Source organism: Aptenodytes forsteri, unplaced genomic scaffold (genome assembly GCF_000699145.1).
Source record: "Aptenodytes forsteri isolate BGI_AS27 unplaced genomic scaffold, ASM69914v1 Scaffold679, whole genome shotgun sequence".
NCBI lineage: Eukaryota > Metazoa > Chordata > Aves > Sphenisciformes > Spheniscidae > Aptenodytes > Aptenodytes forsteri.
Window position 1 is genome coordinate 1904841 of NW_008795924.1, and position 22770 is coordinate 1927610.

General features: G+C 39.6%; 1 protein-coding gene across 2 annotated transcripts in view; it reads left to right on the forward strand.

The window, feature by feature from the left end:
* Positions 1 to 22770, forward strand: part of RYK (receptor-like tyrosine kinase) — a 46383-nt gene that overhangs the window by 1801 nt on the left and 21812 nt on the right. Inside the window, exons 2-8 of one of the 2 annotated variants that reach the window (XM_019473583.1) lie at positions 563 to 662; positions 1802 to 1936; positions 4235 to 4291; positions 5712 to 5856; positions 9869 to 9969; positions 12446 to 12580; positions 14911 to 14997. In XM_019473583.1, coding sequence (XP_019329128.1) covers positions 599 to 662; positions 1802 to 1936; positions 4235 to 4291; positions 5712 to 5856; positions 9869 to 9969; positions 12446 to 12580; positions 14911 to 14997 — 724 coding nt within the window. In that variant the 5' untranslated portion in view covers positions 563 to 598. The remainder of the gene's footprint in view (positions 1 to 562; positions 663 to 1801; positions 1937 to 4234; positions 4292 to 5711; positions 5857 to 9868; positions 9970 to 12445; positions 12581 to 14910; positions 14998 to 22770) is intronic. The other variant, XM_019473584.1, reaches the window with a different exon arrangement.

Consider the following 22770-nt stretch of genomic DNA (forward strand, 5'->3'; position numbering starts at 1 on the left):
AGTGTGCAGGGATAGGATGAATTTCCAACAGGAGCTTATGACTCAGTTACAATAGGTCCTGTACTTTTTTGAATGAATATTTGATATTTGCAGTTCTTAAGTGGAAACAAAATCTTGACTATAGTTGAATAAACTGTAAGCAATAAGCAATGTGTAGTTTATAAAATGGACTAGAGGAAGGGGAATTTTTTGAATTCCTATGGTTTTAACAAACTGGCTTTTGAAAAGGTAAGTTTAAAAGTATCAGTAAGTGAGGCTTGTGGTGTTTTGTGTTTTTTTTTTTTTTTGTAATACAGCACTTTAAATTCTGCCCCAAATTTTCAAGAATTATTTCAAGAGTGGCTTCTATTTTGGCTTTCTTAATTTGAACTGTCACAAAAGTCTGATATTTAGACTTCATATAAGAAACCTTGAATTTGGGCACCTAAAATCACCAGCATTCTTTGAAAATAAGATACAGGGTTTTTTAATTTCAAGAAGAATTATGAAAAGGTATGTAGCATTTCTTTTTACTACTGTAGAGATTTCTTATGTGTTTTCCATCTTCTAACTATTGTTACAGGTTGAGTATAAACTGGGATTTCAGGTAGATAATCCTATGGCTATGGCTATGCCCCAGGCCAACATTTCTCTACAAGGAGAAGTTCCTCGCACCCTTTCAGGTAAACCTCCCACCCCCTGAAAGTGCACAGCTAGTGCTGATACTAATAATGCTTTCTGGTGGTACTTTGTTTTTTCCAAAATATGTGTAGTGTTGCTTAAGAGCGTAATCTTTCTCTATTAAGCTTAATATGTTTACAGGCTTTCTGCAACAGTTATGACATTGCTAAAAAAAGTGTATTATAGATTGAGACTATTAGTCTGAGAGTAATATTCCCCCCGAAATGTGACATTTTTATGTGAATGTACACACACAAGGTTTCTGTTCCCTTTCAACAATAATCATTAGCAACTGCATGGATTTTAAAATCCATGCCTTTTAATTTCTCTAGCCTACAGAGATGACATTTCAAGATGTGTGGGAGTTGTTAATAGATTAAAGTGTTTATGGTAAGTTTTAAAACTGAGAAAACTATTTTGAATATGTATTAGCTCCCCCATAGAATTTATACTAGAAACAATTTTGTTTCAGGAAATGTGCAAGTGATCATCATGCCTTTCTCATTCAACTGTGGTTCCTTGTACTCTGTTAGATATTCAAAGGGCAATAAAATATATATTGATGTTTCGGTTTTGTACAACTTTTTTGTGAAAGCAGACACTAGGGAATTAGGCTTGTTGTGTCTGCTCTGTTGGCATAAATAATACTGGTATATAAGCCAGAAAGTAAATAATGTCATACTAGTTTAAGCTTGATTCCAGTCAGATTTGCAGAGACCAAAATATTTAAACTTAACAGTTGTGGAAAAAAGCTAGCTTTCATAGCATTTGCAAAAGCAATGAGGAAAACTAAGTTTTCTGGTTTTCTGTGATAACAGAGGTTTCTCTTGTGACAGCGCTTTAACTCCAAAGCTAATGGATGGCTAATGGTCACTTATCCACAGATACAATTTTAGTAATCTGTAAACTTTTAATATAACTCACATAAATTCATTTAAAATCTATGCCCTTTAATGCTTTAATAGTTGTCTGAAATTACAAGGCATGAAGGCTAAAGTAGCATTTCTTAATAGCAAGTTCTTTAAAAATGTACATTATAAACATCATTTAAAAAGACCTTTATCATTTAAATATTCTTTCACCACAATGTCTGAAAAGTGCTCGAACTTAACTGTAGTCCCTATTTGTTGTCTGTTTGCAGTGTTTCGTGTCGAACTCTCCTGCACTGGCAGATTTGACTCTGAGGTCACAATACTAATGCAGCTCAACTTGACAATAAATTCATCAAAAAACATCACAGTTTTAAATTTCAAACGAAGGAAAATGTGCTACAGAAGTAAGACATTAAGTTTCAAATATTAACAAGCTTTTAGTGTTAAAGTATGATAGGAAAAAGGAGTGGGAAGGTATATGATCCAGGACATGAGTAACAGATTCCAAGAGTGAATGTTGGAGAGGATAGGGAAAAAAACAGGTAAAATTTTGCCTTTCAGAGACGAATGGGGTCTTTTGGTAAAAGCAGAAGCTGATGGATGAACAAATTCCCCAAGTGTTATGCTGCATTGACTGACATTTTTACATATATAGCAAAAAGCATTTTCTCTGTTGTGCTTGGAAGGAAGAAACTAGTTTCCTCAAAACTGCAGCACTCTGAATATTCAAATTGTTCTAAGAATTACCGACAAAATCTACTTAGTTTATAAATTGTATAAAATTGGCTATTTAGTGAATGTAAGCAGGTGTTAGTCTTTCAGACTTGGAGTACAAAATGATCTTGGTAGATAATGCAGACTTCAGAAATCCCAGATCGACTCTTCTGTGTTTTGACTTGGGAATCTGCAAACACAATTTATTCTTGGATTGTTACTATCTCCTGTTGCTGCTTCCTAGTATTTTCATAGGCATCAGAAGAAAATTATTTTGGAGAATCCCAAGAACTGTACCCTCCTTAAAAATGGCGGTGGTGTCCTGTTCTCAGGCAGCGTTTGAGGATGGCCACCTCTCTATTTACATGCTCCTCCTGGCACTGTTCAGTTTACTTGAAGCCTTTGAAGACAATAGTTGGCTTTTCAGAGGGGAGTTTGCCGCTTCTCTTGAGTATGAATGTCTGAGGATGAACTTCTGGAAGGTGTGGGTGAAAGAGCTAGCGTGGCTTTTTAGCACGTAATGATGTGATACTCATGTTCCTTGCATTGATGTTACGGGAAGATCATTCTTAATTTGAGGTGTATCTCTTTTTCTAGTGAAAATGGAGGTCTGGCTGAGAATGTTTTGAAGGAAAGACATTTTTACCTTTTATTTCATCTTTTCTTAGGTACTTTTTCAAATGTTGTAAGTGGGGATGTCAGCATTGCTTGTGTATTCATAGCTTATTGAGCTGCTGAATGTGCAGAGGAGGTTTCCATAAGCACCACACAGTTATCTGGGTGTGTGAGATAGAGCCACTTCCTACGTTATGCAGAAGTGATTCTTATAAAGATCATGTTTCTGTGGGTTCATAAAAATGTCAGTGACTTTTTTTGATGTGTGTTGATTGGTATAGAGCATCCGGGGATTTCTGATTTAATTTAGTGCATAAGTTAAAAATATGCAGGAACTTGCTAGCGGTTTTGCTCAAGGCATTTGTAATAGTTCCTCCTAAAGTTTAAAAAAGGGGAAAGAAAAAAAAAAAGAAACTCTCAGATTTTTCCCTCCCCCAGATTACTTTTTCACGAGTTTATCAGGCTGAACTGGCTTACCAAGGAGTCAGAAGGGGCTGTGCTAGGAAGGAAGCAGCTCTTCACAGCTGGGAGCAGGAAGGGGGATGTGCAAGTGGGACTGCGCCTTTGCAGCCACAGAAATCCATAATACTGCCTTAACTGTGTGCGAATCTTCAGTGAGGTTCATCTGAAGTCATCTCCACAGCCTGCATTCCCTTGGTTTGCACTGCTCCTCTTAGTGACCAGACTCACAGTAAGCTTAATGAAGACTTATTCCCTTTCTAAAGGAGTACTTTCACACACAAACCTGAATATTGTCCTTGTGCCTTTTGTTCCATATTTATAAGTATTTAAACAGGCACTACCTTTTTCATCCTTCAGTTTTAAAACACTCATGACTGTAGCACCAGCTGAGAAGGCACAGTGCCCATGGCTGCATCTCTGACTTCTTCCTAGGATGAGTAGCATTAGACTGGAGCCAGAATTTCTTCCAAAAGGTCAGGATAGTATTGATCGAACAGTCAAGAAATTATTTTCTATCTTATAGTAACTGATTCTGTGAGGTCTTTGTTGTTTAGTGTCTTAGCATACACTCACATACTCTGCACCTCCTCTTTCTACTGTCTGCTGCTTTGGACTTTGGTGGACAAGCCGGAGGGGTTTTTGAGGTAGGTAGATTCAGTGGGTTCAAGCATGGCCTCAATGGACGTGTATCAGTGGTGAAATATCTCTGACCCATGTGTCTTAAGTGTGATTTTTATTATACAGTGGTTAGGTATTTAAAATGGAAATCTAGAGATAACTATAGTCCTTAAGTCAGCTCACCTGTTTGGGAAAGCAGATTTGTTTTTCCATAAATAAGGCAATTGACTTCCTGTGAAGGGCTACAATAATAAATGTATACCAAACTTAATGGTTTTCTTTCATCTCTTTAGAGCTTGAACCAGAAATAAAATCTCCAATGTCTGATAAAAACAGCAGCAAGGCTATCTGTAAGTGATTCTGAGTGTACAACTTACTTCGGGTGTAAAAAATGAAAAACTTGTGATGTTCTTTCTGTTTCCACAGCTTTCCCTATGAAAGCACTCCCAAGGTAGCCTGTAGTACACCTAGTATTTTAGTGGGGTTTTTTAGTAATTATTTATTTTAACTGGGAATATATACTAGCGAAGAGGGAGAAAACCCTATCTCAAATCTCCTAGCAACCTTTTTTATCATGTCTTAGGGACTCTGGTTTCTGTACCTGACTCTGATCTATTTTCTTAACTTTAGGACCTATCTGGTTTGCTGTTTTAACTTGTCAGTATTGAATGAATAGAATGAGGTAGTTTCTTTTACTCAGTCCTCTTCTAGCTGGAAATACCATCGACTGACTCTGCTCAGCCTCTGTAGTACTCAAAATAGAAACATTTTTGCCAAAATGCTTTTGGAAAGCAGTGGAGTGCATTGCTCAGTTTTCTCTTTACCACCCGCTGTCTCTTCCAGGGCAATTGTTCTCCACGATGCGTGATTTAAAATTGGGGATGGCTGGGGCTACTGCCTCTTCCTGCCTCCAATTCCTCTGCCCTTGTTGAAGGCCAGCGCAGCAGACAGCCCTCTGCTGCCAAGGTGCAACTGCAGAATTTTGCCCTAAAACTCACCACAGTTGAGATTCTTTGAGAAAGAGGATTAACTGCCCTGTTAACACTGCTGCATTAAGATTCAGGTCAGGGGGCTGTAATACACCCATCATACCCTAAAATCAGGAGGAGAAGCTGAAGTTGTGTGCTCTGGCACATTTGGTCAGTGAGTAAGCACCACTATCTCACTGCACCTAGGTATTAGTCTCATTTTATTTACTGCGTTAGTGTGTGTCCTGGTGTGCAGGTGACTCCTGCTCTTCCAGCCCCAACTAGCAAGTCTATGCCACTTGCTGTGTTGGGGCTTAGCTGAGCTGGAAGCTGGGTTTGTCCATGTTCCTACTGTGTTTGCAGCATGGGAGCCATGGAGGAGGGTTGAGGGTTTGTGCAAGGTCGAACCAGCAGGACCAACAAGACCATTTTAGGAGGTTCCTGGCTAGCTTTTATCCTTCAGTAGGAACCTTCCTTGTGTCCCAGTAAATAAATGGAGGTGTCAGGTAGCTTGCTGGGCCCTGCCCTGCTTTGCTGCAGCAGGAGCTCTTCTGGGTGTTACCATGGTCTGCCTCTGCAGGTTGGCTCCTGCTTCTGCCAGACCTGGGTGGCAGGGCACCGGGGGTGAATCTGGGGACAACAGCACCACCCTCCTGACATGTCAGCCTGCTGGGAACTAACAAAATGTGGTTTGTGGGGTTGGTTTGGGTGTTTTTTTGGTTTTGTTTTGTTTGTTTTGGTTTGGTTTTTGTTTGGACTTTTTTTGAGAAAGGTTCAGTAACTTTTCACCTTTCTATTTCAGTTGATCCTGTAAATGCAGCTCCCACCACTTCAACCCGTGTGTTTTATATCAGTGTAGGCGTGTGCTGTGCTGTTATATTCCTGGTGGCAATAATATTAGCTGTCTTGCACCTCCACAGCATGAAAAGGATAGAGTTGGATGACAGGTATGTATTCAAGCTTTTCGAGCGCATTTCTGGGACATGTTTACCCAGACTTGTGGGAGTTCTTGTCTCAAAATGAGCACTCTGTAGTAGCTTGCAATTTCTGCTCTTGATGTCAAGCTGTAACAATTACTACCTGTGCAGAGTTGTGGTAAGTGCTATACTGCAGAAAGGCAGCAGTTGCAGGTGCTCTGCTGTTTATGGGGTAGGAGGGTTATAGCTGTTGGGTTTTTGCCAGAATAGTTTTGTGGAGGACACACAGTGGGGAAATTTGGACAGAGTCAGGTCTACAGGGATTGTCAGGACTGAAGGAAAACTTGATATATACCTGGGCACGCTGAAAATACTTGTTTCTTACTGACTTCTACAGGAGATTGAATTTCAGTTTTCTCTATTTTGATTCACTTACCAGTATTCACTTTGGCCTTAGGATAAAATCTGGGTATTACAACTGGTTGGTTAGAAAGCTGAAAATGGGCTCACTCTGAAATGTATTTTCAATCCAGAAAAATCAAATTGGCACATGCACGTGAAAAGGACTTGTAACGTGAACCCAAGGGCAATATGGTTGGCTGAGTGGGGATTAAACATCAAGGCGGAAGGGAGGCTGATAAAACAGGTGGACTGAGGCTCTGCTGAGGCAGTGTGAACAAGCTGCATCAGATGCAACTGTTCAGAAGCAGGCAGTTTTGAAACTGAATACTTTGGAAAGCAGTTGGGCCCATGGGTCGTCACCCCTGTTGAAAGGGTACCTTGAACTGTTTCTGTTCCTGCCTGCAACCTCTCAGAGTAACTCTATCTTTTCATCTTCCTCTATCCATTCATGTGTTTCTTTCTGTTTTTCTTTCTACCCTTTACTCCTCTGGTGTCCCAGACCACTTGGTTTTTGGGGGTGTCAGTGTAGTTAGTAATGGTTTCAAGGCCAGGTTGGATGGGGCTTTGAGCAACCTGGTCTAGTGGAAGGTGTCCCTGTCCATGGTAGGGGGGTTGGAACTAGACAATCTTTAAGGTTCTTTCCAACCCAAACCATTCTATGATTCTCAGTGTGTGATTATCTAACCAAATGACTTGTCAGCTTTCCTCAATTCATTTGTGCCTAATTGTCTACTGAGGGTTTTTAATGAATAGAAGGTGTTAAAGGATGTGCAGCTTGCTTTAATTCAGAAAGGAAAAGCATTACATTTATAGAGTGTGTAAATAGTGTCATCTACAAGTTTTTGAGATACTGTCTCAGCCTAGCAGTGTGATCAAGTTTCCTTTCATCCACTCCATCGTACTTGATTTCTGTGGAGATACAAGCTAAAAATTAATCTAATGTTAATACTCTGTGGTTTGCAGGTATTAAAGAATTTGCTCTAAATCAGTATATGGCCTTCTGATAATTTCTGTGAAGTTTGTGCAGATAGTGGGATTTAGTTCGTCAGAGAGCCATGTGATGACTTGTTTTATGAGCCTGAAGGTGCCTGACCTGACAAAACCTTGGATGGGCTCCTGGGTAGGAGCTCTGGTCAACTTGTACGGTAGCAAAGGTGTAACAGAGAGGCAAAATGTGCCTGAAAATCATGATCTGTGGGGTTTTATTTTCAGAATGGGCAGCGTGCACAGGAGCCAGCAAAGAGACTGTGAGGTGATGTTTCAGTGCTCAGCTGAGAAACTGGTTCAGTGTTATAATTGAGCCTTGATGTTATGCACTAGCATTCCATATGATCATTGACTGCTTGATTTAGCAACTAGTCAAGGAGCTTGTGAGAGAAGAAACAACTTTTGCTTTGGTTTTGAATAACAAGCTCAAAACATTGCTGTAGAGGGGTTCTGAATCAAAGATGATAACGTCATTAGGGTTAACGACCTCCCAGGAGCAACAGAGGCTGAAAAACCCACTGCTGTTGCTCAGAGCATTTCAAAAACCAGAACTAAATAAAAATGACGAAGATTGTTAAATAGAAGCTAAAACCAGGCAGCTGAGTTTACAGGCTGCACATGGACTATTTAAGAACATTGTACTGAAAGTTCAGAGCAAATGCTTGCATACCTCCTATCAAAGGCACTTGAAAAATTGCCAAAGAAACTTGGCGTGGCTTAACAGCAGGATAATGGAGGTTATTAAAAGCAAGAAGGCATCGTTCAAAAAGCTGACATAGTATGCAAGTGAGAAAACTAAGAAAGCTCATAAACATGAGCAAGTTAAACCAAAAAAACAGAATGAAGCCAACCAAAAAGGTAGCTTTTCAAACTTGCAACAGGCATAAAAAGAACAATTCCTTTTTCAGACTTGCTTGCAGCAGGAAGCCAGCCAAAGAAATCTGTAGGGCTAGTAGGTGATCAAGTTACAAAAGGCGTTTCCAGCCATAGCAGGAAAACGAACTGGAAGTTCCACATCAGTGTTTAATGCAGTGACCATGCCAGGACACTTCTTTCCGGGAAACTCGCTGGAGAGTGGATCGTGTGGAAGCAGCTTGTAGATGCAATAGTGCAAACAGTTAAAATAGGCAGTAATAAGTTGCCAGCACCAGAGAATATTAATTCAAAAACTCTAAAGGAAGTTAAAGTGGAGTAGCTAGACCACCAATGGTGGCTTTTAACCTCATGCTAAAAACTATGCTGGAACCCTACACCTGGAAGACAGTGAATGTGGGAATAACTTTAAAAAAGGTTTCCAGAGAGAGAGCGAGGCCAGCTATAAATCAGTAAGCCTAGTATTTGTATGGTGAGAATTAGTAGATTCTGTTCTAAAGAAAAGATTCAGTAGGTGCATCTGTGATTATGGTATAATGGGGAAGAGTTGACTTGTTGGCTTTCTTTTTTTAAAGGAAGTCTTGCTTCAAAACTAACAGTGGTCCTTGAGGGCATCACCAAGCGTGTCTAAAAAATCCTACAAGGATGGCCAGCACTGCTTGGTCAGTGCTCAATAGCAGCCCAAGAAGCAAGTGGAATGTTGATTACTTGGCAAGACAGAGGGTTATACCCCAAAACAATCTCTTCTTTGTTCTCCAGATACAGTCAGCAGAATTGGAGAAGCTTTTAAGTTTCAAAAAAGAGGGGGATGTTTGTGTGTGTTTGGGAGGGAGATCAAAAAAGCTTCTTCCAGCCCTGCCATATGAGCTAGTAAGAGGTACTTACCTTTGCCCGCAAACTTTCTCACCTGTTCTTAGGCCGTTACAGCTACAACAATTCTTTTTGTAGGATTTTGTCTATGAGGATAAGACAGAAAACATCCTACTATGGTTTAAGCTATGGTTTGCCTGTCTCTTGAATACTCTGTGCAGCTATGGTCCTTCTACCCAAAGAAAATATCTCAAAAGCACATTGTAGGTGGCCCTGGAAGGGGCAACAAGTATCCTTAGAGAGAGGAATGACAAAGTAGGCTAGGACAGTTTGGTCTGTAAAAGAGCTGAGACAGGTACAGTGGTACAGGGCAGACAACCGTTCGCAACAGTGAACTAGGGAATATCTTTTCGATATTTGTTCCAGCACAGGAACTAAAGTGCAGCAGATAGAGCTAGCAGCTGGCATGCCCAGAGCAAGCAAGAGGAGATCACTCTGGCTGAAAAAGCTAGTTGAGCTTTGCACGGTGTTACAGGTGCCTCTCTGTTTGGCTCAGGCTGCTGCTTTCAAACTTTAGCAGTCGTTGTTGATTCTCAGTAGGATGTTGGTACCATGAAACAAATGCACTCAAGTCTTCTCTGGAATATAATAGTTTTGTTGTTTCTGGCATGACAGGGTGGTTTTTGCAATAAATGTTTTGTCACCTTGATTTTTCAAAAGTGGGGGAAAAGTGCTGGAAAATAGAGCAAATTCTGCAAAACAAATAGGAGGAAGTTGTTCACACTCAAAGGACAGAAGTGCTAAGATTTTTGAGTTACCTGACATACATTTTAATGTGTGAGAGACTTTAAAAATGCCGTTCTTTCAAAGTCTAGCCTGGAAAATCTTCTGTTTTAACTTTGATATGTTAATTTTGAATTTATTACAGTGGCAGGCAGTCATGTTCATGTCCATTTTTGTTTTAAAACAGCATTAGTGACAGCAGTAGCTCACAAGGCTTATCCCAACCTTCCACACAGACAACACAGTACTTACGAGCTGACACGCCAAACAATGCAACGCCAGTAACCAGTAAGTGTTAATCTAATTATAGACCCTTGCAACAGACCCTCTTGGACACAGCTGGAGTATTTGGTGGTAGGGGTCTCATCAATTAGTCTTTTCATCTTGTTGCTGCAACCTGCAAAGGAAATGAATGGGGAAGAAGCTTTACAAGGGTGATACATTCGTGGTTTCTTTTTGTTCACAGCTTTGCTTGAAAGAACATTAAATAGTTAAAAAGAGCAGTGAATTAAAAGGAAGTGCGGCAGTGTTTTATATACTCTGTGATAGACTGATACTAGCTATGTTCTGTGTTAATTCTGTAATTACTGAGGTATTTATTATCTGCTGAATGTTTACTCCAATTATTGTCTGTCTTCTCTAGTGGAGAGATATCCCATATAGCATCACTCCAGGGAAGGGACTGTTTAGACTGTAGGGAAGCTGGATGGTGTAGAGACGCACTTGGTGTGCAGTTCCTTGGCAGTTCGGTCTTATTGGACTGACCATGAGACTTTCCCCTGTGCTAGCACTTACGCTGCTAGGCTGCAAGATGGTTTGGGGAGCTGAGCCAGCCAAAAACTGACTTCCTTTGTACAGTGATGGACTTTTTGGTTGACTTGGGTTTCTGAACTGGCTTGTAGCCTAGCTGTATGAGCGCCAAGATTGGTGCTTAGAGGGTATGGGTCTACATGACTGAGCACTAGAAGAAGGCAGGACTTAACCCAAACTCAGTTGGCTTAAGCTACTGCTGGAGAGCCTGCTTTAAAAGATCTAAAGTGAGGTAAGGGTTTATATTACAAAGTGAGAAAAATGGGAGAGCCCGGCCAGAGGAACAAACTGTCTCTCTGTTAAACTCAAATTGCTGTTTTTCTCAATAGAGTGAGAACTGCCAAGCTAAAATAGTACCCTGGCACTCCTCACCTCTTCAGAAAGTGTAAATTAAATGGCTCCTGTTTTCATCTACTGCCACCAGTGATTTTCTTTTCTGTAATGCTCAATAGTTTTGTATTAATTGCCTGAAGAGACTTTGTTCAGCAATCTAATGAGTAGAAATGTCAATGAAGATCCGTTATTTAGAGCTAGGTAAAAATAATGATGAATGACTCGAATTTTTTTTTTTTTTTAAAGCAAGCAATAAGTCCCAAAAGTCTCTCCCATTTTCTTCTGATTGCACTTAGTAGGGATACAGACCATCCTAATTCATGAGGGAGTACTGTACAAATGTCATGATTACTGTTCAGCCCTACTGTGTTTTCTTGTTTCCTTTCCACGTATGGAAGCAGATAAGCTAAGATTGAACTCCTGCAACACTTTGGGAATTTTGGCTTTCTTCTAAATATATATCTATAGCTCCTTATAAAAAAAAAAAAGAGATGTTTTTGTCATCTGAGTTCATCTTCTCCCATGAAAAAAACTGCCTTTAAAATTTATTTAGTTCCCCCTCCTTTCCACAGAGTTTGGAAGAGACCTTAGCATACAACAAATTCTTGAGCTGGTTTTCCCTTTTGCCACGCAAAGTCCCTTCCCAGCCTTTTTATTTTCCATCTCTTATCCCAGATCACATTCTGCTGTTGATGTCCTATCAACCTCAGGTTTTCAGGTTGGCCCTCTAAGTAACACTGTTTGTTTAATTTTAATATGACCCCTGGAAACTAATTGCTGAGCCTCTGGCAAAAGGGGAGAGGAGGACTTGTCATGAAGGTGGCCTACAAACCAAGCCTATAGTGATGATTAAACCCTCCTTCACCTTGACAACCGTGGTAGCTGCTATGCCTAAATGGGACCTGTTTGCTGTGTTCAGTCTGTATTGTTTCAGAATGCCTTTTACATGTTTTGGGACACCCCTGGTAGCACAGGGAAAAAGAATATAAGAAGAAGAAAGGTTGGATGCATGAAATAAACAGGAAGAACATTATTAGTCCTTCCACAATCATATTAACCTTGTTTTCAGTAACGTTTAAATTAATAAAAATTATAATCAAAGTAATTATCAAGATTTTTCTCTAGTGATTCATAAACATGTACAAAAATATTCAGACCTTTCTGACTATATTAGTGTATCTAGATGTCTAGAAGTGCCAGAAGAGGGCACTGGTAGTTTTGGTTACATCCTGCTGGCGTAAGGCATCTTCCTCACTCTGACAAGTCTTCTGACAGTCTCTGACCATGATCTTTATTTCCTTGTTGTCAGGGAAGTGCAGTGTTGTGTTAATGAGCTTCAGTATGTAAGAAGGAGTTTTATTTACTTGGTGTTAATAATGAGACTTGATTGCATGACACTATGTATAATTCCGGTGTGATTTTTTTTTTCTGCAGATTATTATATTCACATGACTTCTCTTGTGTTTGTTATTTAATACTACAATCTTTTTAAGATTAATACATAATATTTTTAAGTACCTGCTGCTTGCATGCCTTTATACCTGTAGGTGGTGCTAAGGTGAAGCAATGTGCTTGTGTTCTCACTATAAGGGTATTTATATTGGTTTGTTTGGCTCTGCTGGCTCCTCAGGTTATCCTACATTACGGATAGAGAAGAATGATCTTAAAAGTGTCACTCTAATGGAAGCAAGAGCTAAGGTGAAGGACATAGCCATCTCCAGGGAGAGGATAACTCTAAAAGATGTGCTCCAAGAAGGTATTTACAGGACTTGGACACTTGTTGGCTACAACATGGTGTATGTGTGTGTGTATATATATATTTATAGCTAGATTTTTCTGAAATTAATCGTGGATGATGTTTCTCATCTTTGTAACTTTGGAGGAGGAGAATGATGATGAATGATGTTTACATTTGGGGTGTGGGGGAGGGTGGGGAAAGCAGTTTCCAGATTTCATTAGAATAGGGGAGCAACTAATGCTCAGTAAATCATTCGGCTTGTCTGTCTTAATAATCTGGTCCTTTAAATAAAGGTAAGGATTAGATGGCTAAAGAATGAGGTAATCAGTTGGGGCTGTAAGTGGCAAAGTAACTCACTTTTGTAAGTTACTGCAGGAGAGCTTCTCTTAATTTAAAAAAAAAAAAAATCAAACCAGAAAACCCCAAAGTCCACAAAAACCTCAGTCATCTAAACTCATCATCCCAATTTAATAGCTTCTGATTTGGAAATCTAACCAGCAGATGCAACATTTACAGCTCTGATATGAAAAATTCAGAGACTACCTGATTCTTTTGTCTTGTTTAATGTTTACTTTGGGAGTGTTCATGCACAACATTAATTGATTCTTGTTGATGTTGAATTTGGGAAATAGACTTAAATATTTAGGGATTTTTGTCATTAATCTTTACTGCTGCAACTTCAAGTCTGTGTTCCCTGAGCCACATGAGAAATCAAACTTCCCAAAGCTACAGATCTGAGATACTCATCCTTTGGAGGTGGAACTGCTAAATGCTTTGCATTACTGTCTGAAAAACAATGGGAGGATGCTAACACTCCCCATTTAATGTATGCCTCTAAATCTCTAAGGAGGTAGCTTTGTGCTCAACTCCAGTGTCGGTTCTGCAAAAAGCTTCCTTCACATGCGGGATGTGCTTTGTGTTCCTTTGTACTGTGTGTTGTCTCTAGCTGTGGTGTTAGGAGTCATCTGATGATGAGAAGTGACTCAGTGCTACAGCTAAGTGTCAGATGTTCAGCACCGAGTGACAGAGCTGCCCTACTCTGCAAGATGCAGCTTAAATGGCTGTTGAATGCAATGTGGACCCAGTTAATACTGGGGTCTTGTTTCTTGGCCTCCAGCTGGTACTTGCATCTGTGAAAACCTTCAAAAGTTAGTCAAAAGACTAGAAGACCGATCCTGATGAACAATCATGAATTTTAGTTCAGGGTCGTAGTAGAGCTGAGCCTCTGTCAACTAAGAACAAAAGAGCTTCAGAGGGAAAGAAGAGAATAATGGAAATGTTTGCATAAAATTTTCAAGAATTCCTAAGTGCTGCCAATGGAACTTAAACATATTTTACAGGTCTTGGCCAGAGATTCATTATAAACTTCAAGTAGCTTCCATAACTTAATCTACTTTAACATTTTAATAATTTAGGAGATTATGGTTCTGCTGTGGTGTAACCAGTTGGAAAATGCAAAGCACCAGGTGTGAGAGTGCGCAAAGGAAGAAGGATCTGTAGGGGCCTTTTGTATTGCTGGGCTCATGCAGCACCTGATTCTGAACCTGCATCAAGCTCATATTGTACTAGATGTAAGACAAAAATATAGGTGTCTTAAAGTTTCAAATGGAATAGCTCCGCTTTAGCAAATGGAGCAGATATTAACAGCAAGTGGACCTTTACCATTTTCTGGTGAAGTAGAGAAATGACTTAGATGTCCAGTCTGGAATATAAACAGCATAATCTGCAAAAAGCCCAGAGGAGAGTGAGGCAGAAGTAGTGTGTTCACAGTGCTGTCTCTAAATGTTATAGCACACGGTGACACACAATTCCTGCTAAGGTACAAGTCTTTCAGGGTACCATTAAAAAAAAAAAAACAAAACCACAAAACCCCAAACCATGGACCATACAGGAATGCTGTGTTACAGTCTTACTATGTCTAGATACTGGATTGCATGAAAATTATTTTCTATTCATAACTGCTTTTACACGCTTCCCCATTCTCTTTATTTCCAGCACTTAAAAATAGATAGATAGCTTGATACCGTAACATGTTTCAGTACAAAACGCTATCTTCCCTTTGACTTTTTCATATATCTGTGTATTGGAAATATATATTTAAGGCACTCTTATGATGTCTTCAAGAACCAAGATAGGAGGGGTTTAGTTTACTGTTAAATAACTTATGCTGTGTATTTATGTCTGCCTGTGGTCTCTAGTTAAATTACTTCTTAATGAGATTACAATTAACTTTCTGCTGTGGCTGAATCATTTTAAGGTAGTGTTTTCTTAATAGATACTAAGTTCTGTTAATGTTATCAGTGTATTTTTACCACGTAATACTTATTAATTGTATGTTCTCTTTGTAGGCACATTTGGGCGCATTTTCCATGGGATTCTAATAGAAGAAAAAGACCCCAGTAAAGAGAAACAAGTTTTTGTCAAAACTGTTAAAGGTATGTTTACATAAAGGAGGTTTTTTTGTGTCCAGTTGTTTGGATTGTGGTGCATGCTGAGTGTATCAAATCTGTCTTTAAAAACAACCCCCTCCTCTCTGAAATATGCAAATGGCTACTGATTAAAAAGCAAAAGCAATTTGGATGCTGCCTTCAGCCAGAGAGAACAGAAATCTTATATGGAAGAAAAATGCATGTGCTCTCCACCAGTGCCTTCAGTTACTGCGTCTTGAATACTTTTGCTTATTATTCTTCTAAGTAAAAAATATATTTGTTTTTTTTCCCTGAGCATGTCATTGTTCTCTCCATCCACAGCCTTTTCCCCTGCAAATTGCTGAAAAAGGCACCTGCAATGCATCTTAAAAAACTTTTATAAACATGCATGGCTGTACAAAAGATAGGGCATAGTTTCTGCCATCCTTAAACTTTGCTACTGAAGCTTGAGAATTATTATTTAGAACTTAATTTATATAAATAGGGCATCTTTGTTCAAGAAATATGTTGTTGGAGTGATTTAAATCATGATAGGTAGACTTAAGAAACAACAAGGTAAGTATAGATGAAAACCGTATTACACATATCCTACATATATATATTACATATATCCTACATATATCCCTTCCTCAACACTCATCATTGTAAGAGTTCTCTAGTAGCTTACAACAGGTTTGCTGAATTCCCTGTACAGTAGTTGCTTCACCAGTTATTTTTGTCATTTCAGTTGGATGTATTATTGCCTTTGGTTTTTCACTTTACAACTTCTTTAATTCTTTCTTTAAAAAAAATAAATATTAGGATTCTATAAGAATTTCAACTTGTTTTAATTTTTTTTTTTTGCCTGGCTAGTAATTTTTAAAGATACTAATTTTGAAGAGAAAGGTGGGAATTTGTGAAGCTGCTAAATTTTGTTGTTGTTGAATCTTTCTGGTACTGATTTATTCTGTGCTGTTTTTAAGAAAAATATATTGCTTAAAGAAAGCAACCTTCTATTATTCTTGGTATGTTTCTCACACAATCAGATGTGTGCTTATGATAAAAAAAAAGTTTAGGTGGAAAGCCACTTAGAAGAAGATTCATGCTCACTTCAAGGGGAGGAATTTCTTAAAGTCAACCTGATTTGGAATAAAGGTAGCTGGAAAAGGGGTCCCTACTTCCTGAAACAGTCTGAATTGGCAGTTTGGGATGGGTGCTGTTGCATTCTTTAGCTGCACGTTGTTCTTGATGTAGGCCTATCAGGATGGTGTGCTTTTGGCAGTGAAGACAGGTCAGTGCCTGATACCATACCTGCTGCTCTGACAAAATATGTTGAACTTCAAAAGGTCCAACTTGCAGTACTATGAGCCAGGTACCAGCTGTGAGTAATCAACATAGGCAATGTGAAATTAGCCTCCTTTCCTGCCTAACAAATCCTTACCTCCTAATCAGCCCGATATGCCTGGACTGTAAGGTCCCTCCACCTCAGTGGGATGGGTACCAACAGTGAAGTAGTGCTTTGTGGGCATCAGGAGGGTAACCTGTGAGTAAATCTGTCTTGGCATCGAGTCAGCCAGCAGAGCTTGATCTGTGCTCTAGGACAACTGTTTGTGTTTCCACTAATGGGATTCATGGAGGGCTGAACAGTGAGGATTTGCTGCTGTCCCTCTTCCTGCTCTATTCTCTTGCATGTCCTTGTGGGCATTCCTAGGTTCAGAGTGACAGCTACTCTCGTAGTCACAGATACTTCCGTTATTTCTTCAGGAATGCCTCTGAGGTGGTACACTTTCATTCTGTAGCACTTTTCCTCCCTGTTGAGTCCAGAGAGGGCTTCTGAAAAGTAGGTATGCTGCCCCTTTGGAAGATGTTGGTAGCTACCCTTTAGCATGATGGTAGCTAGAACTGTGTCGTCTGAAGTAGTCATAGCCTTAACAAAAGTAATGGTCCTGTTATATAAAGGCAAGTATTTTCTTGTAGTGACTTCTAGCAAGAAGCAAAGGAGTGTCTTTTATTTAAAAAAAAAAAAAAGTATGCTTCTTCCCAGTATTTTGGGAACTTTTCCTGAATTCTGCCCTCTCCTGTTGCCCCTCCCTGCCAAACAGTTCTGACTGTCATTTTGCTTTTCTTTAATATTGTTTCCGAAAGACTTATCCCATGTCACATGAGCCTGGTGCTCCTCTGTGTTGTTGGAGGCAGTCTAACTTGGGGCATCATTCACCAGTGTTACCTTAGTCTGTGATCCCCTTCGCTCTGTTATTTGGTGGTTCTCTGCCCTGATTCAGAGTCAACAAATGCTACGGCTCTTGTGAGCACAGAAATTGTTGTAAGCCAGGACAGTTTGACATCTGTACAGCACTACTCAAGCATGCTTACTTTTTATAGCATTGGATGAAATGACAAGACAATATTTGTGAGAACAGATCTTCATTTAGCTGCCTCCCATCACCACTTACCTAATTGCTTTACCAAAATGGGGCTTCCAATCCACTCTTAAAGCCACATTTCTCCCTTGCAGTGGCTTGTATCTTTGACACAGCACACATCCTGATTTCTCTAGCTCTTCCCTTTGCAGTGAAAGATTTGCTGGCTGTGGTGAACTGGAGTATGGTCTTAAGGGAGTAATGGTATTCATGTAATTGTTGTCTGTAGAGAATTTCTCAGCTTTAAAAAGGATCTATATGGACAAAGTTTATAATAGACTTTGCTGATACTTGTCTGTGAAAGAATACTGGTTTGGGCAGCAGAATGTTGCTAGGAAAATAACTATAAACATCCCCACTTCTCCTTACAGCAGTTCATTTGCAGTGCTAATATTAAGCAGCTTCGTTTTCGTACCCTGGCTGTGATAGCTGTGTGTGCAGCTGGGTCATGTAATAAGTTGGGAATTTGATCTGCTTGGAAAAAAAAACAACCTGCAAAAATTCTCTCTTAACCAGACTTTTTCCTTGATCTTGTTCTTTCTGTGACCACACACACACTGCTGTTTTGGCACAAACACAGGAGTAGGGCAGGACCACAAAAGTGAGATGGGTATGAGAACTATTAAACTGACTTAAGTATCTCTGTTGCGGAAGGCAAAAAAAGAGCCTGAGGGTCATGGAAAAGAAACAAGGGAAAAAGGCTTTGTTTGTGTAACTAAGTTATCCCCGCCCCCGCCCACGAACTGTCTTGTTTTACCCAGTGGTGCACTCTGATAAAATAAAGTCCATTGGTACCCTGAATGACAGAAAATAATGGGGAGGGGGAGGGGGGTGTTCCAGGTCGTCTGAAAAATGTGAACTGAAATTGTTTCAGCAGGTGCTATGAGGAAGAATAACGTTCTTGAGAGGAAAACCACCTCTTCTCAGCAGTATCAGAGCTTGAGAAACTTAAGACATCGCATTGGCTGTTTTGATAGTAGGGTAGTTGCTATGGCTTTAAATCTGGAATTGCCAGAACCCTTTGGAAGGAGAACACCTGGACATGGCAAATATCATTGGTACACTTGTGCCCAAACTAGAACTTCATATCGTAGAATCATAATCGTTTGGGTTGGATGGGACCTCTAAAGACCATCTAGGCCAACCCTGCTGCCATGGGCAGGGACATCTTTCTCTAGATCATGTTGATCAAAGCCCCATCCAACCTAACCTTGAACACTTCCAATGATGGGGCATCCACAACTTCTCTGGGCAACCTGTTCCAGTGTCATACCACCCCCACTGTAAGAAAAAAAAAAAAATCTTCCTTATGTCAAATTTAAATCTGCCCTCTTTCAGTTTAAAACTGTTGCCCCTTGTCCTGTCACTACAGGCCATGATAAAAAAAAATCTCTGCATCTTTCTTATAAGCTCCCTTTAAGTATTGAAAGGCCACAATAAGGTCTCTGGAGTGTTTTCTTCTCAGGCTGAACAACCTTAATTCTCTCAGCCTTTCTTCACAGGAGAGGTGTGCCAGCCCTTGGATCATTTTCATGGCCCTCCTCTGCTTCTCTGGACCCGCTCTAACAGGTCCATGTTTTTCTTGTGCTGGGGACCCCAGAGCTGGACACGGTACTCCAGGTGGGGTTTCATGAGAGTAGAGTAGGTGGGGAGAATCACCTCCCTCAACCTGGGAACTTTGTCTAGACATGACCTTAGTTGGTGCAGTTGTCTACTGTGTCACTGGATAATAAGTCTTCGCCCCTGCAGAGTAACACCAGTGTGCTGGCATATAAGTGGCTTTGTGTTGGGTGTTACCGTTGCAAGCTATATTGATCATAGCAAGTTTGCATTGTGCAGAGTGGTAAAGCTGGTGGATTAAGTGATTATCCACTGGACATGCGCAAGAAAGCCTAAGTAGTATACATGGCACTGAAGGCTTCCTCGAGCCATGGGCAGCTAATGTACATTGGCTTTTAGGAGAGGACCTCTGCTGTACTAGGAAAGGTGTCAAAGAAGGGTTATTGTGCCATTCAAGTAATGGTTTCTGAATACTTCTCATAAGAAAACCTGTGAAGAAAGGTCATGCCATAGATCTAACAGCAGGTGTGTATCATAATGGATCTCTTCTTCCTTGTGTTCCTTCTTCATAGTAGTGTATTTATAAGATCCATAACCTTTCAGGATGGGTTACTTCCTAATAATGTGGACAGAGGAGAATGTGCTGTCAGTTTTCTCATTTCATATCCTGGACAAGATGGATGTTGTGGCTGACATGCTCATCAGACAGTAGTTAGATGCCTGAGTATTTCCCACTCTGAGAGGAGTGTGTTTGCAGCCTTGTCAGTTTCCCTCTTTCCTATTTTTTTACTTCGCCCTAGGGTTGATCCTTGTCTGCAAAGGATCAAAAAAGCAAAGGTACACTTTGACTGGTTATGGCAGTAACTGCAGCAGCCTTTCCCCCTTTCCTTCTCTGCTGTTTTCTATTAACTAGAAGAGTGCTAAATGAAATCAAGAAGCCTTGATTTTTCTGAACTTAGTACTTGTTCTCCCTTCTGAAGTGATCTGCTGTTGAAGGAATTGGTAACACATAAAAACTGAGAAAGCCTGGACCTGCCTACCTTTGTCCTGAGAAACTCTTTAAGCGAAAGAGGCCATTCAGAGAGTGTGAGACTAGTTTCCAGGAATGTATTGTATTCCCTGTTTTCTCAAGCTGGGATTGACCTATTAGGTCAGACTCTCAAAGGGCAAGTTTGATCCTAATAAAGCAACATCAGTGCAGGAGGCCAATAGGTTGGAGTTTGCTTGTTTAGCATTATTTGACTAGTTTCTCCTATGCCACAGAATTTGTCTGGGGTCTTTCATCTGAACCCTTCATTAAGTCTTTGAAGTGCTTTTCAACCGATTCAGTGACTACTTGTTCCGTAGCTTGTAAATTGATATGACTGAAAAGTTGGAGACACTCCTCTTGAAATCTCAATGCTGCATCTTTTATAAAGGTATAGTCTGAAGGCAGAATTCATCTCTGAGTGCCAGAAGTTCACTCCAGATCCCCTAGAAGAGGTTTTTCTTTCACCTAACTGTAGTGCACTCCAGAGAAAAGTTTTAACATGCCCTGGGCAGTGACAAAGCTTCTACCTGCATGTTCACAAGATACAGCATTAAAAAAAAAAATTATAAATGAATGTATCATCTAACGCTTTAGAGTGCGTCTGGATGCCTGAGTCTTCAGTTATGTGCAGTGCTCTGTGCCAAAGAGGAGGGCCTAAAAGAAAAAATGGGTATCAGTTAGCAAAATTAGAGGTAGCTTTCTGGAAGCTCTAATAACTTTGGGAGTACAAAGATACAAGCCCTGAGCAAAAGGTGTCACTTGTTCATACTTTCTCTAGATCCTTCATGTTGGCCATCCAGTTGTTCTTTTCTATTTGCAGTTTATGGTTTCACTGTCTGTTAATTTGCTAGTCATCATCCTAAAAGTTTTAGCTTCTTTCACATTTAGACTTTTCTATGGATAATTCGCCTTCATTCTTTCTTTAAATGGACATTCATGAAGATTAAGGATGTGTCTCATAACATATTCTTGTTCTTACTGGTAATCTGTACTATATTTGGGATACTGGAATCCGTGGATCAACATAACCTGAATAAGTTCTTCGTTAGAAAGATGAGAGACTTAGCTGGCATTTGCTATCTTCATTGTGTTTCTTGCTCTACAGTAGAATTGTTTTATGAGGTTGTAATGCTTCACTTTCCGATAGGAGGTTTCCAATCACTCTCAACTTTGGGAAGTGTTTTGGTCGGCATGTTTCTCAAAGCTGGCATTGCATCTCTTGCCAGTGATTGACAGATCTCTTCTGCCTTTATGTGATGTGAAATAGACTTTCTTGTGAATCTTTTAGATCATCTTGCATCAGAAGAGGAAGAAAACACACGGTTTTCACCTTTGATTTAAAGAACACATTGTTTAATGGTGCTTTTCCTGTGAAGGAGAAAATTCTTTGCAGAACAAATGGAATTGTATTATTCCAGGAACATACGCAGTGAGTTTGAGTTGTGCAGAGCCCTGACTCATTTAGTACGTTCTGGCCAAGGTACCTTTTTGTTAAAAACAACCGATCATGCTGTTCAAGATAACCTGACTGGTTCCATTTCATTTTCTAACCACTTAAAATTTTTCTTACGTACAAGAAAGGAGTGTTTGAAAACAACCCACCCATGAAAAGCACTGGAAACAAAGTTCATAGTATGAGTGAAGATTAACTCTTAAGACTTCATCATTTTACCAACTTTAACAAAGCTTTGAGTTTCGTTCAGGTCATTATAGGTCACTAAAGGACTCTTTCAGCATTCTTGGCTACCTCTAAAATTACACTTTAAAAAATTTTTATTTGTTGTTAATCTAGTTAAGAGGGGATGCTCAAAGTGCACCCACATAGACAATATGGATCACGATGCTGTAATGGAAGCCTTGGAGAAGGACCTTACCATGAATTCATCTGGTATATCTCAGGACTGCAGCTGCCTTCAGAGTATTTGTAGTACACAAGACTTTTCTAGTATGGGTCAAAACATGCATTTTGCAGTGCAAGTTTGTGTTGAGTTGTAGATATGAGGAAACCTATTAGATGTTGAATGTTTTATGTTAAAACAAGTGGGACTTAACTGTCCATAGTGTGCAGACCTGTTACTGCCTTCATTCATGTGATGCCTGTGTTGGCCTGCTTACAACCTAGCTGAGTGCAAGTTGGTGACCCTTTAGGACTTCTTCAATACAGTTAGGAGATGTAGGAATAGAGATCCTGAGAACTTAGGCTATGTAAAACAAGGGAAAGCAATAGGCATACTTAGGTGACTTAAGTGTGTATAATAAGCTTTGTGTTAACCAAGTTGAAGGGTTTCTTGTTCATATTAGACATATAGTATACCGCAAGCTGGAGCATACATAGTTGTTCCCAAGGTACCATTTTTAAATTGCATTGAATTTACTATTCTGGGCAGTTCATTCTTAAAAGCACTGCCTTGTGAAAATACTTACAAGTTTAGGTTCATGCCTTAAATGTACAGTATTTAAGTTAATTGTTAGAAGTATTTAACCTCCCAAAATCAGAGTACAGTATCCTGTTTCTGTAGAAGAAAGTTTATGCAAAAAAAAATTCAAGAAAAGAGCTGCTTCTAGTCTGAGCTAAATTCTTAAACGTCTTCATAAAGGAAGATACTTGAATTTAAAGACTTAGGGAAAAATAGCAAATTTCTGAATACCAGCTTAAAAATGCACTATATTTGTCATTCAATCCTAGTTCATTAAAAAATGTCCTAAGACCTAAAATAGTACAATATACATTAAAAAAACACTGAGTAGCAGCTCTGAGGTTGATGTCCAAAGTACTGTACTTCTTAATTT